Below are 19,509 nucleotides of genomic sequence, written 5' to 3' on the forward strand. Positions count from 1 at the left end.
TAGTCTGTGATGGCTTTGGTTTTATATACTAACTGCTGTGTAAGTGTTAATACTGAACTCTTTTACTTCATTGATCAACCTGTCCAATTTTGTGAACTAGCATCGCTAGTATAATTATGAGAAAGTTGTCGTGTTTTACAATCTGAAGGGATAGGTGTGTCAGTATTCTTGCAGCACCCCAACTTGGCTAGTTAAGTGGGCACAGTCTCTCTCACTCCTACTCTGGCTCTCCAAACAGTACATCATTCTTTGGCAAGAAGACAAATGGAGGTTTACATTGTGGCTATTTTTCTAGCTCAACTCCTCTGGTTCCTACCATAATATAACTTTATAATTATAATGCCTACATAAGAAACTTCAATAATAGGGGGCAGCTTCTAAGTATCTCTCAGCATCCAGCTCCAAATCCCTAACTGCCAGGGAGAAGAAGGGCTGTCTAAGTTTCCAGATTCTCTGGTTTCCTTCTGCCCTTCCATCCTTACATACAGGGACTCTAAAAAGCATCCTATACCAATACTGAGGCCTCTGTATCTTAGGCACAGTGTAACTTTGGAGCTGGGAAATCAGGATTCACACTTATGCCCAGCAGTCCCTTTTAGGTTCTCTGGATTAGTGAGTTGACACATCCCAGAGTGCCCCTGGGGTGACTCTGGAAGGAAGCAGGAAGGACTGAAGCCCTCTCTGCCGTCCTTGCAGGGGAGTGAAAGTTCAGAGAATTACCACATCTGCCTCACCCCCAGGCATCCTATCTCTAGGCTTTGGCAGTCAGAGACAATTGTCAGACCATGAATTACAGGTGCTGGGTGTTGGAAGTCATTCTGGCACAGGCTGAAGTGGTGTTGGCGGGGGACATGCCCAGAGCTCTAACAGCACATGCTAGAAGTTAAAGATTGGAGAAGCAGCAGCAGTTCCAGGAAACCCCGCAGTATGAAATGATTCCTTGCATCTAGAGGTTGATAAAGGTGACTAGTTGTCCTTAGAAAAAGTGCAGGCCCTGGAAATCAGAGGCCTGTGATGAGTCACAAGGTAGCCAGGAATGGAGAAAGACAGAAGAATCCTTTTTGTTGGCACCTTCCCTCCAACCCAGAGAAAGCAGGGAATGCCCTCATTCACTCCTTCAAGAAAGATGTCTATAGGCATGCTCCATGCTCTCCGTAGCTGAGCTAGAGGGATGGAAGAAAGAGACAAAGAGCGGCCCCTGTGGGGCTCTCTTACCTGGTGTGGGGCTCTCTTGCCTGGTGAGGAGAGGAGGATTCCCATGGACTCCTTGTGTGGGGATCTCCTCTTATCCCCTATTCCAACTTCATCCCTGTACCACCTTTAATAACAGAAGAGATTGGATGCTCAACCTCAGGAAAGTATTAGCTACTGCATCCAGACAGGAGAGTGACTTGCTCACGTTTTCTCAGCCATAGAGCAACAAAGGGGTGAAAATACTTTTCTCTCACACAATTCTCCATTTGAAGTATAAGGCTGCTCCTAGCTCAGTGCCAAGCTTCGGAAGGCAGCACTCAATCTATTAGGCAATCATAGAAATATGTGAACATGTTTGTGAGATGGATGATGCTTAGTGAGCCCAGGTAGGAATGGAGCTGGGATTCATATTCCCTGAGCCTAAACTTTGTTTTTTCTTCTTCATCGCTGTGAGGACATAAGTCACTGTCTTAACCTGAGGCCCCTTTTCTCATCTGTAAGATACTATCATGGTGTTTCTTCATATGTTTGTGTTTAAAGAAATAAAACCATACATACTGAATGCCCAGCTCAATGTCTTGGGGCCTCAGTTGGATTGCCTCACGACTAGAGGACTTCACTGTCCAGTTGTGTATGATGCTCTCTGACGGGATACGACCTTATACCCACCTCACATTTCTCTTTGTATTTTTCTAGTTTGGAGCCCTGGAGGAGCAGCACGGAGCGGGTGAGTGTGGCGAGAGAATGAAGACACTAACCGCCTGGAAGAAGCATGAGGTGGCAGCGCAACTCTCGGTTTAGAGGGCTTTGGCCGGAGGCCGCCCCATGGGCAGTCCTGCTGGCTCTTGGCGTGCCCGGGTGGGTGCTGGCTGTCTCTGCCACGGTGGCCGCTGTGATCCCGGAGCAGCATGCCTCCTCGGCTGGCCAGGCTCCCCTGGACTGGCTACTCACAGACCGAGGCCCCTTCCACCGTGCCCAGGAGTATGCTGATTTCATGGAGCGTTACCGCCAGGGGTTTACCACCAGGTACAGGATCTACAGGTGAGTGGAGTCTCCAACAGGGCACAGCCTAGGTAGGCAGTGTCCAGCTGGTATGATAAGCCTGAAGCTCAAACTGATCAGCATGCCAGGTGAACTAGAGGTGAAATATGGAAACATCGGGCAGGAAAATAAGCCTGCCATTTTTTTTATTTTTTATTTTTTTAAGAAAGAAAACACATACAAACTAGAAAACCTGCTGATGCCTCCTGGGGACTTAGCAAAAGGGTTTCTATTTATAGATTGTTCTGCTTATAAATTGAGGACAAATCAGGCGGCATGCAGACAGCATGTAGCCCCGGCTGCAGTAGGAGGTCAGAGTCAAATGCTGGGTCCTGTTTTAACTAATGGGTTAGGGACTTTTATGAGTTGTAATTACTTAGCCATGCAAATGAAGGAAGGGAAGCTTCCCTATTGCCTCGGGGGTCTGCGGAGCCTGCAGGGTTAGGGTCACTGACCTTCACCCTTGAAGCACCAAATGCTCAGCTAGCTTTGGCCATGGGAAGAGGCTCATCTCTTGGAACAACCCATATGAAAGGCAAATGGGTGTGTCTAGTTGGTCCATAAGATGTGGGAATAGCACATATTCCTGGGTGCTAGACTGCAAAAGTGGAAAGCTCCTCATCCTACTGACCAGGCAAGGCTAGCGCTCACATGAGCACATCTCTGGTTTCAAATTTCCCTCTGTCCTTTGGTATCCTTGCCCCTCCGCCATCTCTCTCATTTTCTCTTTGCTGGTCCTATCAGCATTAAAAGCATGATTAGCCATCTGGGAGCTCTACTGATTTTTTTTTCTCTATTTAAAAGCATTTATTTTCTAAATTAGTTTGTTGTTGTTGTTTGGTTTTTTGAGACAGGGTTTCTCTGTGTAACAGCCTTGGCTGTCCCAGAACTCGCTTTGCAGATCAGGCTGGCTTCGAACTCTGCCTCCTGAGGGCTGGGATTAAAGGCATGTGCCACCATGCTCAGCTTCTAGATCAGTTTTAATGCAGAATAATAGGAAGAAAACATGAAAGAACAAAAAAGGGAAACAGAAACACAAAAATCACTCATTCTTTAGCATCTAGACATGTGTTCATTTTGGGCATATGCGTTTCTAGTTCTATGAGAATACTTAAAGTCTTTGGATCTCTTGCCAGACTTAGCACTTAAAATTTCACTTAATGAATTTGTTTATATTTTTATGACTCTCTGTGCGTGCGTGCGTGCGTGCGTGTGTGTGTGTGTGTGTGTGTGTGTGTGTGTCTGTGTGTCTGTGTGTCTGTGTGTCTGTGTCTGTGTCTGTGTCTGTGTGGTTAGCCTCACATACCCCACAGTGCCCATGTGCAGATAGAGGACAGCTCTCAGGACTCAGCCACCTTGTGTGATCCAGGGTGGGTCTCAAGTCATCAGAGCCTCTGTTGACGGCAGCATTTCATCAGCCCTCATCTCAGCCCTTTCCCTAAATTAAGAAGGTCATCTCCCTCTTTTAAGCCTTCCCCAAAATTTTAGTGCTATGGGAACTGAGGTCCAGAGGAGTCGTACAACTTGCAACAAACATACAGGTTTAACTTCCAAATCGTCAGATGCCAGAGTCTGAGTTTGTAGAATAGAATTAGAGATATTTGATATCATTTTCCTGGGATTTTTGATATTTATAGTAACTTTGCAACCTGTTTATGTTAATAAGAGGTATCAGAAACAAGGTTTAGGAGGATTATGGTGTAGGAAGAGAAGAGAACAGACACTTATGGAGCCCACATCACAAGGTTTACAACTCTCAAACTTGGGTACAGACAGACAGGATAAGATCAGACAGCTGAGAGGCTGGTATACCAAAGACCTTCCCATCCCCCTCACTGGCCATATTTATACATTGTGCTTAGCCCAGCCCACTTCTGGAAGAGACTACTGTAGCAGGAATCTTAGAAGGTCTTATTAATAAAATCAAACCTGAGTCCAGTTATTGGGGTGAATGCTGGAAGATCAGAGAAGCAGAACAAGCCACAGCTACCTCACCTCGCCAGTTCCACAGCTTATCATGTTTCCTCAGACTGGAAGCCTCTCAGTCCTCATCCAGAATGAATCTCAGCTGAACTGTGCTGCTCAAAGCCTAAAAGCTTAACCAGCCAAAATGCTTCTAGTTTCTGGTCCTCACGCCTTATATATCTTTCTGCTTTCTGCCATCACTCCCTGGGATAAAAGGCTCACTTCTTGGGATTAAAAATGTATGTCACCATGCCTGCCTGTTTCCAATGTGGACTTGAACTCACAGAGATCCAGAGGGATTTCTGTCTCTGGAATGCTAGGATTAAGGGTCTGAGTGCCACCATTTTCTAGCCTTTGTATCTAGTGGCTGTTCTGTCTCTGACCCCAGATAAGTTTATTAGGGTGCACAATATTTTGGGGAACACAGTACCACCACAGACTACAGCTCACACCCCTGCTTAAACGGGATTAGTCCTTGTATTTCTTCTAAGAACATAGCAGAGATTCACATCGAATCACTCAGGGAAAGGATGAATAACTTAGGCTCAGGCTGGCTAAACTAACACCCGCTTAGACAGAAGCAGACTAATAGAACAACCAGAGCATGGCATTAACTCAACGTTCAATGAGTACATAAGAGTCTAGGCGCATGTCCCCACAAACTTTCTATAAGGCAAATTCAGGGTGATCTTTTACCCGTCTTACAAAAAACCCAAAACTTCCATTTTAAGAGAGAATTCTTCCAGTCCAATAAAATGAGATTTAATTTACCTTCCATGATTAGGTATATTCAAGTCTCACAGAAGCACTGTCTTCAGAAAAATAATTTGTATTAAGTATATTGGAATCCAAGTCAAGCTAGGAATCCTAATATCACTATGAACTTCAAAGAGCCATGGGGAAGAGAGGAGCTAAGTCTTTGTTTGTTTGCTTCCTTTTTCTCTTCTTGGTAGATTCTTTGCCCCTCACTAAGCCCCAGACTTCTGGATATATTAGCAGCCAGTTAAGGCCTGGGGGGCAGCTCAGAACTGGCCGATGGCGGGTGTCCTGAATCTCCTCTGCACCATCCACCCTCTATCAGGTAGTCATGGCTTTCTGATCATTTAATGTGACAAGCTCTTACACTGTGCTGTTCAGTTTTTCTGGGGTCAGTTATTGCACATGACCCTGTACTTGGGGAAACAATAACCAGTCATTCTGAAAGGAAGGCAGCCTTCTGGTTTGTGCCTCTGGTGGGGCTACAGGAGAATGGTCACACCCCACTGCTCCAGGAGCCTTCTGGGAGATTTGCCTTCAGTGATTAAGCAAAAATGTTGCCTTTATAGATATTGGTAGGACTCTATATTATCCCATTGGGAATTCTTTTATGTCCCTTTTCTTTTTAGATCCCATGGCAATTGCCTCTGGCAAATAAATACAGGACCTTGCTTATGCTGACTAAAGCAGGCCACAGGAAAATGATAAAAGATATACTGAGTCATACCCAAATTTCTCCCCTTCTATGCAAAGGGGCTGAAAAAAATCAGCTGACAGAGAATATCAGAAAGATTTTGCGGAAAACTATTGTGTCTCCAGAAGAATGAGTCTTTCATTTTATTTTTTAAGGAAGGTTTTTGGTACACAGAAATCAGGTGGTATCCATATGTGCTCTCTGTATAAGGAGAGAATCAATTGATAGCAAAGAATAAGATTTTCTTAGGGAGTTGGGATACAAGGTGCAGAGTTACTTGACAACTCCCTCAACCACAAGAAAAAGACCTTCCTTCTCATCTAGCTGCTGATGCTTTCACAACAAGGTCCCACTGTTAACCCACCTGATCCCATGTGTCCTTAGTTAACCACCAGAGTGAACTCTCAATTTGAGGAGACAGCCAATCCTTCCAGAATAATTTCAGTCTCTCCATCCTTGGACTTCCAGAGAAAGCTGCTCATTCCCCTACATTGTCTTTCTGTAGGTATAGGTGCTTAAGGGTTAAGACTCTAGAGCAAGATGCCCTGGGTTCTAGTTGTGGAACTGAAGTTTACCAGCTGTATAATGTTTGGAAAACTACCTAATGGCCTTATTTCCCATTGTCCTTATTTGTAAAGTAAAGACAATAACCGTGCCCATCTCAAGACTGATGCATAGTTAAATGAGTTAGTTGATACAAGGCACTTGGACTAGTGGTTAATAAATATTAATTATTGATATTAGATTGTTTTCAGTAAATATTATTCTGGGAAAATTGGTAAGATGAAAAAAGATCCATAGCTATGATTGTTATGATGTCAGCTGAGGGCTTAGCATACAGAAACCTATTTAGACTGGGAGAATTCCTTTGTTTGTTGTTTTAAAGCATGTTAATCTTTTCCCTGGCTCTTTATGAAGAGAAGATCTCAAGTGAAGAACAGTTGATGCTTCTCACATATGCTCTTACTGGCCACAAGGACTACTGAAGGGAGTAAGGTGATTTTTGGCATAATTTGAAGTGTCACGGGCTTAGTTCTTGCTCCTGCAGCAGCCAAGGGTAGCAGAGCGGCAGTCCTTGGGCATGTCCTCCGAGGCTGACCACTGCAAGCTCCCTGATCCCTGGGTGTGGTGCTGGTAGGAAAAGAGCTTCTGTTGTCTGGTTAAGCCCCAACGAACAATAAGATGGTCTTGGCATTTTACCTAAAAGCTTTAAAATCCCATTGACTAACCTCTCAGCATTTGTTTCTCCCATAGAAACATGATCTGAGCCATCAGCCCACCTCTTAGACACTATCTCTCAAAAGGCTACTTAGAAGAAGCTGTAGGAACACAGATCCTGTCTCCGGTTCCATTTGTGACCCTCAACTGCCCTCACCCTTGATTCACTTCATAGACCCACTATAATAACCTCTCATAGCCATGCTACAAGTCAGATAGAGCCTATTAGGGTCTTGGGCACTGAGATAGAGTTGTTCAAGGTCAGAGAGGTAGCCAGGCACAGCCAGAAATAGCCCTGGGACTCCTGGCTTGAAGTCTCCTGCTCATTACTCCAGCCCATGCCACTCCCTTTGACTGCTAAGTGCATCTTCATCATAACGCACACCCTCATCAGGCCCCTAAATTGAGATGATGCAAATGTAAATATGGTTTCTCGAAACACTCTAGCAGTAATGTTCCATTCTCTCTCTTCTACAAATCAAAGTAATGAGCAGTCTGCTTTTTTTTTTAATTTCTTTTTGTATTAAAGTTTTAATAGAGAGATAATCATGGGATTGGAAAAAATCCAAGCCACTATGATAAAACACTTAAAAATAGGAAAGAATACATTAAAATTGGAAAAGTTGGGAATCCTACAGAACAGTGAATATACTCTGATGGTTGGGAGAAAAGCAAAGGCAGGTGTGACCCCAGAATGTTGGCCTCGCTACCTCTGTTGCACACCTCATTCTTTTTTGGAAAGGAATGGTCTGAGGTTATGTTGGAAGTCTGAGATGAAAACAAAACAAGCCATTAAACAAATAATTGCATTGACAGATGAGAACATTGTATTCTGGGAAAACTCAAAAACAGCTCCAAACCAAGTTCATGCAGGGTACACAAAGGCAGAGGCTGAGCATGTGACGACTGGCCACAGTTAACAAGACAGAAGAAGGTTCCCGCAGGAAGCACGGTGGGAACCCTGAGAAAACACAATCTGTTTGGAATTGGACAGGATGCAAAGTGAGATCTGCTAATAAGTCGCATGTAAAGAAGGTGACAGGAAGGACCAAGTATTTGATGTACACTCCTGAGTTTGTGGTCTGTGGATTAGACCCATTGGCATCTCCTGACAGTTTGTTAAAAAGAGATCCTCAAGTCTCTCCCGAGACCCACAGAATCAGAGTCTTTGGCATTTGAACAGGATCTTTGATGAGCTACCATGGCCTTGAAGTTTGAGGAGCACTGCACTGGTCAACTCAGAGTGTGGAGCTTCGAGAACAAGAATGAGCATGGTGCAGAGCCTGGCCTGCTGGCACATCCTGTCATCCCAGCATCATGAGGCCAAGGCAGGAGGATCACAAGTTTAAAGCCAGTTTGGGCCTGCATACAAAGACCTTACACCCAAAACAAAACCCCGCGAAAGGAAGACCGGGATGGATGAGGAGAAATGGTATCATGGGAAGCCAGCATCCCTCACAGTGCATCTGCAATAGAGAGTATGGACAGAAACTGTTACAAGTGAAAGAGAATAGCATTTGAGGGAGGTTAAAGTTAGGAGTTATTAGTACCAAGGCACATGAACTCATAAGAATAGTTGCAGCAGCTCAGAGAAAACTTTAAAAGCAGAAAAGGCTGCAGGGCCTCAGAGCAGCCTGTGGGCGCCTCCTGGGAGATGGGGAGGTGAGGAGGCAGAGAGCAGCTGTGGATTCAATCACAGGAGGGGGCACCAGAGCTGATTTATCATCCAGACCACGTCGCACTAGACTAACAAATACTGATTTGGATAAACAGCGAACCCTGGGAGAGGCACCATCTCCAATTAAGAGATCACAATCCACATAAATAAATGGCAACCAAAGGCAACCCCAGTCTGCTTAGGTAAATCCCAGTGATTTCTTAGGCCTTCCTTACAGCAACTGAGATAGAGAAAGCTTGTGTTATCATGCCGCTGCAGGACCCCACAAAGAAGCCATGGTTCTCAGGAGCACTGATAGGCAAGAAAGAAATTTCTGGAGGAAGACCAGAACCGAAGTAAACTGGTTGATCTCCAAAATCATTACTGGGCTTATATTTTGGTTACATGGAGCTTGTTAAGACAGAAGATGGAGAGAGATATCCATCAACAGTGTTGTGATCCAAAGCTGATCACACTTGGAGGCATATGGCAAGGATGAGCTTGCAGTCATAGTCACAGATTAGAGGAATGAGGACATGGGAAAGACTGAACAAAATGGTTTAGAAGCTGCATTAACTAAGAGTATGAGGTGGCTGGCTAACTGTATAGCCACTCCCACATAAATGTTAATCTAGCTTATAGACCCAACATAAGGCATTTTGGTATATCAAGGAGTTTTATTCCAGAAATATCTAGAAGTTGAGCCTTGCCGTGTCCTTCTCCTCATGCAAACTCCTGTCTGCTGTTGTGAAAACCTACCACACCTGCACAGCACACCTATACGAAGTCCTGGTATTTGAGGTCTATAAAAGAGTAAATGAAAATGTGTACTGTTCTTCTGGGGCAAGGTTATAAAGGACACAACCCCCTACAGTTTGGAGGAGAGCAACTGGTATTTTCAACATGCATTTTTTGAGAGACATCTCTGCTTGGTGTTTCACTGGATTTCATGAAATAACAAACCGTGAAATAAGGGGAAACAGTTTTCAACTGGACTGAATTTCTAGGTGAGTTCATTTGGAGAAAGTGTTAAATTATCTGGCACACATAGGTTTGGGGGCTGGTAAAATTTAATACTTAGACAAGCCCTGATGGGTGGCTGTAGGATCTCTCAGGGACAGCTGGTGGTGTAGGGTTACAGACACTGGAGTAGTTCAAGTAATTAGGACTCAGGCAGCCAACCCCATGTGGCAACTATGTAAGACATGTCTAAGACAATGTAAGATTATACCCTCCTCTTCCTCTTCTTATCTTTTTGCTCCAAAAATTTCCAAGGTATCCTTTAGTCACTGATTTCTTATAGGGTGCAATTTTAAAGATTTCTCAGAAGTAGGGACATGCCATTTTATAACACTGAGGGTGCGTTAAACAAACTAAAAATATTTGTGTGTTCAAGGAAGTTAACGCCAAATGAAATTCTTCCTGTTTCTACTTTGAAAAAAAAAATGGACTTTCAGTACTTACCTGGTGAGAAAATAGTAAGCATGTCTTTAAAGTTCTAGAAAGCTAGTGGCTCAAATGTAAGTTTAGCATCATTTATACTTAAAAACATGGATGAATGCAATCTTATCACATCATGCATTTGCTCATGAGGTCTTTACCCACATACTTACAGCATGTCTCTTGTCAAAAGCATTCTGGGCACTGTAACAGGATATAAAAGACAGAGAAATAGGGTGCTAATGATTTCTAGAGAATCAGGAGCAGTTTGAGTAACAGAATAGACACTGGAAAACACATTGAGATGTAGCTCCTCAGAATCTAGGAGGAAGACAACACCAAATGTCTAGTAGAGAGATCTGGTTCATGGATACTGAGTTAGAATGCTAGTTCCAAGTTCCTCCAGAATACAATGACTCTTACCCCTTTTAGGGTCATATCCAGGTTGAGTCAAGATTGCAAGGGTAGAGAGAAAATGTGAAAATTAAAATATGCAAGAAATGAAGGGAGACTTGGGAGGAGAGCTCTGTGGTACAGTGTTTGCCATACAAGTATGAGGACCTCCTGACTGTGAATCCCCAAAACACACATAAAGCCGGCCAGGCTCAGTGAGTGTTTCTGTCATACCAAAGCTTCCACAGGAGTCAGAGCCAAGAAAACCCTCAGGAACTCCTGGACCAGGCAGCCTGGTGTCTATGGTGGGGATCAACAAGAGACCCTGTCTCAAACAAGGACTAGTAAGTAAGAAGTAAGAGAAGCCTCCAAGGTGGCCAAGGAGGGAGAGCAAGATCACTTATGTTTTCAGACAAGATTTAATAGAAAGATCTTGAGTCAGTCAGGCAGAGAAAAAGAGGATTAATTTTTGCTTCGAGAAATAATTCATTTTATTCATGAATGAATTGTTACTTACAGATACTCTAGAGCAGTGAAGAAGACTGCCTCCAGAAACTGTCACGACACGGAACACAAGCAGACAGGGATACTGGCTAGTCAGTCATGTGCTCTTTCCTCTCTCTCTTTTTTTTTTTTTCATCTCTTCAAGAGATGAGCTTTTTCTGGGTCAGAGATTCTCATTTTTTGCTTCTTTATTCAGCATCTGCTACATTTTCCCCATCTCAGAGCTTCCCACATCTCCCACAAGAAAATTATTTCAGGACACAGAGCTCGGAACAGTGAGTGGCCCACGGCAAGGCCTTTGAACATCGGGCACCTATTTAGTATCTCAGTGAACTAACTCCACAAATGCTGGGGGACAGTCCAGGTACAGGGAGATCAGCCCTCCAGGAAGGCCAATAAATGACTGTCATTCTGTAAGGCCAAGGTCTGCGGTGCAGTAAAAGGCCCTGTGAGAAGAGTTTGACTCCAATGCCAGTTACCCAGCTCCCTCTGCAGGATCAGAAACAGTCGAGCATACGACAAGGTGGTGAAGGCAAGTTTGCAGATCAAGGTTTGGACATCAGCGTGATCAACCCTACCTTCCCATTCCTGCCCCAAGCTAAAGACAAGTGGAACTTACTTATTCAGCTGACTGGTTGACCCAGTCTTCAGGGAAAGGGAGCCAGTCTCCATGGATGACATACGCAGGAGGGTAAGTGAGCAGACTATGAGAAGGAGGAGTGAGCCAGAGGGTTGTCTACTATGTGAGGCAGGAGTGTCTCAGAGACAAGAGGTTTTGGTGAGCAGAGTTCTCACTGTACAGCCTACACTACTGAAGAATCACCCCAAAGAAGAGAATGTCTCCAGTCTCCTGATCTTACTGTGAGAAGAAATGAGTGAGAGGCAAGGAAAATTGCTGGTTCTGCAAGGACAACCAGAACTGGTTGAATTATTTCATTTCTTATTTTTTAAAGATCTATTTTTAATTTAAAGGCATGTGTATGAGTCTGTCTGTCTCTGTCTGTCTGTCTTCATCTCTCTCTCTCTCTCTCTCTCTCTCTCTCTCTCTCTCTCTCTCTCTCTCTCTCTGTTTGCATACGTGTGTACACCTGTGTGCCTGTGGAGGCCATAAGAGGACATAGATCCCCTAGAACAGGAGTTACAGGTAGTTGTGTGCCATCCAACAAGGGTGCTGGGAACCGAACTCATTCCTTCTGCAAGAGCAGAAAGTGCTCTTGATCACCGAGCTATCTCTAGCTTAGCACTGGTTTTTAACATAAAGAAGGAAAGCAAGGAATCCTCTCTACACTAATATTAATGGTATTTATAAATAAGAGCTAATATAAGCCTTCAACATTTGTGCATGCATATGTGTGGTGTACATGTATGTGTACACATTGTGTGTGGGCTTACACACCCTTGTGCCCTTGCACAGTGGCCAGAGTTATTGAGCATCCTCTTTGCTCTCTGCCTCATTCCTTGAGATACAATCTCTCATGGTACCTGGAAATGACTGTTTTTTTGGTGATGGTGGTGGTTAATAACCCTCAACAATCCTCCTGTTTTCATCACCCTCCAGCTCTGGGGTCACAGCCGCATGCAGCCACACCTGAATTTCTCTGTGGGTGCTGAGATTTGAATTCAGTTCCTCACGCTGTGCAGCAGACACTTTTATCCACCAAGTCATTGCCCCAGTCCAACATTCAACACACTACATTACTTAGAAATTTTCTAATAAGAATTCTATGAGGGTGTGCTCTTTGTACACCCATGTAATGGGTGAAGATCTTGAACTTTAAAGGCTCCTTTCACAACCAGGAGGAAGATTCAGTACTTAGCCCCCAACATAGGAAGCCTGACTATTCAATGACTATTGTTCAGTTAAAAAATAAAATCATCTGAGCTAGGGGTATTTAATATTCCCAGAGAAATGATGCCCCCACCATATCTACATGTACTTTCTCTTCCTTTTAGCATCCCAGTAGATTCCTAACATACAGAAGACAGATCTCAAGGGGCTGTAAGGTGGCTTGTCCTACCTTGAGTTCTTGCAATCCTAACTTTCCACCAGAATTCCCCATCTGCACTCGGGCTCTGGGGAACCCTGAGCAGGAGGAAACTGTGCTGGGTTTTCCTGAAACAGTGTACCCAAAGCAAATTCTGTATGTGTGGGCTTTGCACCACTGTGTTTTTCCACACGGGATACAGTGTAAATCAGATTTCTGTGAACCGGATCCTCTACTGGAGGGACATTTAATGTCATTTCCCAGATACAAGATCTTATTTCTTGCCTGGCAATGGCTTATAAAAATTCAATGTTAAGTAAATTTGAGTAAATCCCTGGCCCTAGCTTTTAGGAACAGGTAGACACTGATTTACAAATATACATGTCCATTTGGAAACATCTCATATTTCAAGGGATAGCTATATAAAGCCAAAAGAAACTTACAATACTGCAAGTTTGTAAAAATTTGTTTGGGAAATTTTGCAAATTTGAATTTAAAAGGCTATTATTGTTGTTTTGTTGTTTTGAAATAGGGACAGACAAGGTTCTCTGTATGTGTTCAGACAGTCCTGTTTGACATCACTTCCACACTACCCTGTGCTGTCAGATGAGAGAGTGAAAGGGACCTAGGCTGGGAGTCCTGTGCCTATTTTATAATCTGTAGATTGTGGGAGATTAGAGCTGGCCTAGCCAAGGCATGCTTAGGGAAGAAGGAATCTCTCAGGGCTGTCCAGCCATTTCTTCCTCTGTTTCTTGACCAATGCACCATGATTCTGTCACCCTACTCCTACCAGCCTCTCCTCCAAACCAGAGATTGACCTCTTCACCCCCACCTCCCACAAAAAGCGGACAAGCTTTTCACGTCATTGAATCAGAGTGGGCACAAAGTCCCACTCCCTGGGTAGGAGGCTCTGAGGGGAAGAAAACGATGCTGGCAGAACTTTCATTACCACCCTGGGGCCTGGGAGAATTCTCATTTTCCCAGTGTGTCAGGAGAGCCCGGGCCTCACCTGGGACCATGCTAGTGACGAAGGAAGGACAGGAAAGAAGGTTCTTTGGGGAATGACTTCTTGTGGATCCACAGAGGCATGTAAACACCTAATGATCCCGTGCCATGGGCTACATCATTGGTTTATTAGTAACAGAGGTAAACTTTGGCAGGGAAGCCAAGCTCTTACTTGCTGGTTCTGTGTCTGTTCTAAATTATGAATTGGATTAAGGGGGCATGGAGCAGCAAGGAAGGAGGCTGTGAGAATCTTTTAAAGTCGGCCTGGTTCATGAAAAAGTCATGTGCGTGTGTGACTTCATAGGGAAAAGAAAATGTGACTGGAAGCTGACAATATGGTTTTTTTGGTTTCTGCAAGCTCTAAAGCAGAGCCATTTGCATTCTGGTGCTTGCATGTCACAGCCAGAGCAGAAGCTTGGATAGGAGGACCATGGGGCTTATGAGTCTGAGACGAGGAGGCAAATGTGCACAGACAGTATCTGGGTGTGCAAGGAAGTCTGATGACATGAAGTGGCACATCGTAAGAAACAAGAAATACTTGGATGTCTAAATTAGAAGGAGACTCCAAAATCACTCATTTCCCAACTAACACAGACAACCAGCCCTACAGTCTCACAATGGTGGTTTAAACGGCTTGGCTGGAGCAGTTCCCAGAACAGGGATTTACCGAAGCCCATTTCCATTGAGCAGAAGCTTAAAAAAAGCTATGATGATCTCTCTCCCCTCCTCCCATCCTTCTTTCTTCCCTTCCTTTCTTCCTTTCCCCCTCCCTCTCTCTCCCCCTGCCTCTCTCCTTCTTTTTCTATTCTCTTCTCTTCCTTCTTTTATCTTTCTCAGAGAGATTCCCACACTGCAGCCCAGGCTGAGTGGAACTCACTGTGAAGCCAAGGCTCAAACTCAAACTCATGGTCATCCTCCTGCCTCAGCTCTCAGGTACTATGAAGATTTTTCCAAAATGGAATCTGTTTTGCTCCCTTTAATGTCACTGACTGCTCTTGACTTTGCCTTCTCTTCTCTGGCATAAGCCTATGTCTTTCCGACTCTGTGCTTCTTATAGCTCTTAGCACTCACCCAGAGGTTCCTGCCTTCTCCTCCCTCTCCCCACAGGCATCCTCTCCTAAGCTGTTCTTGTTTGATTCTACCCCAACTCTCTGAGTTTTATCTTTCTTCCTAAAGGAAACAAATGGAATTTACTTTGACAAGATTCTCTCCTTAAACCAATTCTGGTTCCCAGGGACTACCCTTGTTTGCTCACTTTCAGAGTTCTTAAGAACTGTCACAGACCAGTTGCCCATCTTCAAGCTTCTAACCACCCCCACCCCCACCCCACCCACGGCCTTTCTTCTTTGAAGCATTCTCTGGTGAGCAGCACTGGCTCTAGGTCACAGGCACACAGCAGGACACAGGATCATACCTTAGGAGCTGAAGCATCACAGCTGCCAGACTTGGAAATGTGTAGAGAAATGAGGAAAGAATCTAGATAGTTTTCATTCAAGTTAAATGTAGGGAAAATGTTCTGACTTTTGTTTTCCAGCTTCTCCAAGAATCCCACCCACCTCTAGTTTGCTCTGGCTTTGCATACCTGGGCTTGATCTCAGTGATAAAGCGATGACCAGAACCAAACTTGTCCTACGACACTCCTGTGTCTCCTGAGGTCCTTCCTGATAGGACTGGTGCTGCTGCTGAGACTGCCACCTCTGCTCTAACCTTATCCCCGTCCAAACCATATGGCTTCAAGTCCAGCCTTCTCTCTTCTCCTGGATCCAGCATTGACCACTTGTATTTGTCTTCATCTGAACACTATCTTGTCAGTTGGTCCCTCTGACCCAAAGGATAAATCTCAAATCTCTTTCCTTATAAAATTCCTGTCCAAATCCGTCTATTCCCTACTTCCACCAATAGTCAATGAGTACTGAACTCAGGCCACTGAGTTCTCCTTCCCATTGCTCCAGTCTTAATGAACAGCTTGAGATCTGCCTGGGCACAGGAGGCTCATTTGACAGCATGTCTTCAGTGTCTCTGTCACAAAGCCCTTTCCATATCTTCCTGCTGAGTTCCTACATACCCTCCAAACAAATCCACTTTGACTCTTGCCAGAGGGTTGGTGACATCTCCCAAGAGTCCTCATCTCCTTCCTCTATTTCTACAGTAGAACTTATTATTTTATGTTCTTACTTATCTTTGTTTGTCAATTCTCTGTGGGATCTTTTGGGCAAAGAACGTGTCTTATAGCCTACACCATAGAAAGACAAAATAAGAGGACAAAACCATTCAGTAGCAGTTGGATTGTGTAGGACTGAATTAGATGGAGCCTACAGAAGTGGTTGAAACTCAAGGCTCTCAAACAGGCTGCCTGAATTTCTGCTATGGTTCTGATAGATGTGTAGCATTGTATAAGTGACTTTGGCATGTCTGAGCTTCATTTCCTCAACAGTGAAATTGGTAGAACAACAATACTTTAATTACTTGGAGATTACTAAAAATAGATTTGTTGTACTTCAAGATAGATGATTAGTATTTTTTGTGAAGGAGGTAAATATGGAAAATATCAGAGTGGTAAATCTAGATAAATGTGTAAGGAGAAAATGTGGGGAGCTTTACTCAGAAAATGTGGAGAAAATGAAAGAGCAAAGAGAGGAGAGGTAGTCTCAGTCTATCAAACTTGCTTTACTACATGAAAATCCTGTATAAATCAAATTTAGCACTTAAAATCTATGTGCTACTCTCTTTAACTGTAGCCTGAGTTAATCTTTTGATTTTATAGTTATAGGACAGTTTAAAATAAATCCTTCATGGAGATGGTGCTCTCATTGTGGAGACCTTCCCCAACAAGATCCAATAGCCTACACATCAGTGCCACAAGACCAATGCCATTTACCATGTATATCCAAAAAGCTAGAAGAGAGAGCAGGTGAGCTGAGAATTAGAGGCACAGCTGTTTGACCATGCAGACTACACACACACAATACAAGTCATGAAAACACACCCTTACCAGGTTGACAATATGATCTAATAATATTTCACCTGGTTGGAACATCGGACTGATATAATTTAGATAGTATTAGAGCAGGCTAAGTGCTGAAACAAAGAGTCCCACAAATCTTGGCAACATGATGTTCTGCCCTTCTCTGTTCATTTACTCTATAATATAATTCATGGGAAGGATTAAAACAGATTGCTTCAGGACTTCGTTCTGGACTGAGACTCTCTTGATCTAAGTTACTTGCCATCCCTTGAGGCCTGAAGTCCAGCCCTCTTCTGGATCCTAGTAGGTAAGGAAAGAGAACACATGAAGAATCAGATGGGAGTTTCACCCCAGGCCTGTGCTCATCTTCTATTGTCTAAAATTCAGTTACATGGCTAAACATGAAGAGAACGTTGTGTTGTGGGTGTGGAGAACAGGGGGGCCTGACCATCTGTGAGTCCAAGACAGAAAATGGAAACAGCCTACAGAACAATTTTCTAATCTCTGCCACAAAGGGTGGAATGTAAGAAAGTGGAATGCAAAGTCCTAAATTTAAGTTGAGTGTCAGCTTCAGAAATATAGGCTATAGGTGGCCTTCCCTCAGTGTGTCTTGTGACAGAGAAACTAGGCCTTTAAGGAGATGTAGGGTGCTGGCTGATGACAAAATCACCAGCTACACAATAATGCTTCATCTTTAGAAACTATACACAAATAATATGGCTAGTAGAATCACTCTCTTATAAGAGTAGAACTTATTTCTCAGTTATATTGTTAGACAATAATGCTTTATATTTAGAAAAAATACAGTAGTCAAGTGAAGGAATAATGGGAAGGTAGAGAGCCGAAAGAACAGACTTCACCACATGGTAAACTGTGTATCTTTGATAAAGATACTTAAATTCACATCTGCTAGCTCAGATATGAAATAGAACTGCAACACTTGATATGTATTATTTAACAATTGCCACAATTACACATATAAAATAGAACAATATTCAGTAGGTTTAAATGGTCATTTGCTCAGATCATGTGTTTGGGGTGGCTGCAAAAGCTTTGCCTCATGCTGAAGATGGGCAAGGGGTCATCAGGTCTGTCTCCTAGTGGTATTTATTTTAGAGCCAAAGCTAAAAGAACAGAACTAGAAGAATACCCTGAGTCTATTTGTTTCCTCAAGAGGAGAGAGGAACAGCTGGGAAAGAGGTGAACATATCATTTCTAAAGATGGTTCTTGAGGAATCTTCCAGGAATTGTCACAATGTCACTTCTGCCTTCATTCCTCTGTCCAAAGCAAAGTAATGTAACCACATTCTGAATATACAGGGTTGAGAAACAAGGTCTACTCTGGTAAATGAGTGATTCTACTGAGCCATATATCAAGGACCTAAAACAGGCAAGATTGAAGAGTTAGTCTACCACACTGACATTTGTAAGATCTCCGTGAAAGTTTTAAAATATATAAAATTTCCATTCCCATTACTGGTGGCATAGAGGGCCAATGAAGATTGGACCCGTGATAACATTCATGAAGATCATGAGAATGATGATGAAAATAATGACAGAGTCAGTGTACTGTTACTTGTCTCCAATGCACTCTCACTATCTTGGAACACGTCGACCTAATGGGGTTTAGAAAGAAATGCATTGATAAGGTTGAGTGCAAGAAGTGAAAGTTGAACATAAAAGACTAGAGATGTGGATATTCTTATAGGAACTAAGAATACTTGGTCAAAGAAAAATATCCTGTATAAAAAGCAAATACACCTAAATAGCAGATGGCCTACCTCGTTTCAAAATGAGCAAACTTTAGAGTATTGGAAGGAACTACAGCCTGTGGGAATTATCTTGAAGTAAAATGGCAAATGGGAAGCCTAGGAAAAAGTCCACTGGGGAGAAGGATAGCGTGGACTGTCTGCTTGCTGAGTAAACAAGCAGGACAGGAAGTGAACCATGGTGAGGAGGGTCATTTTCTCCACCCACGAACAGATGAGCTTTAGAAGAGCAGGCTGAGTGGCCAAGGCAAAGATGGGCTTTCTGTGCCTGGAAAGCACTCAATATCCTTTTCAGTTCCTTCTGGTCTTCATTGCAAGGAGTCTATTGCACTTCACGTTGATTCCACAGACGCGTCACTTCTGGTGCCCTCTTCACAGTCCTAAGCTCTACAGGGCAGTGTGACTCACCAAACAGTGATCTCTTCCTCCTCTTCTAAGCTTGACTCTCCCCTCCCCACCTCTTCCAATCAGCCTTAATTAAACTGTTTGAAAGCTGCAGCTTGATTTTAATTAGAGCAAAATTGAAAAGATTAGAATGAAATTGGCCAATCATTGTTTACGGGCCGTTGTTTGAGAACACAGCAGGCTGCTAAATTACCTCCAAGCCAGGCTTCTTGAGTTCTTCCAGACAGTGAGAAGGACAGGGCACTAGGACATCAAGGAAGTACTACCCTCATGTCTGCTTCTGTACCTTGAAGGTTGTAGGGGCTGAGATCATATTTAACCCAATGATGTCAAAATGAAAGCTTTCTTGTCTGGGATTCCTCCTATCCAAAATAGCGAACAAAGTAGAATTATCTAAGAATTATGACAAAGGTGGGTTTTGGAACCTGAGTTTGAGCCCAGCTACCAGACAAAGAAATAAAATCATTAGTAGCATGACCTGGAAGCTAGTCAAACTCAACTGCTAATCAACTGAGACT

General features: G+C 43.5%; 1 protein-coding gene across 1 annotated transcript in view; it reads left to right on the forward strand.

Moving 5' to 3' along the window:
• The first annotated feature begins 1,966 nt into the window (after nt 1-1,966).
• Nucleotides 1,967-19,509, forward strand: part of Brinp2 (BMP/retinoic acid inducible neural specific 2) — a 47,923-nt gene continuing 30,380 nt past the window's right edge. The window contains exon 1 of the mRNA XM_059281037.1: nt 1,967-2,235. Within this exon, the coding sequence (XP_059137020.1) occupies nt 1,967-2,235 (269 nt within the window). The remainder of the gene's footprint in view (nt 2,236-19,509) is intronic.

This window comes from Peromyscus eremicus, chromosome 15 (assembly GCF_949786415.1).
Source record: "Peromyscus eremicus chromosome 15, PerEre_H2_v1, whole genome shotgun sequence".
Taxonomy (NCBI): Eukaryota; Metazoa; Chordata; class Mammalia; order Rodentia; family Cricetidae; genus Peromyscus; species Peromyscus eremicus.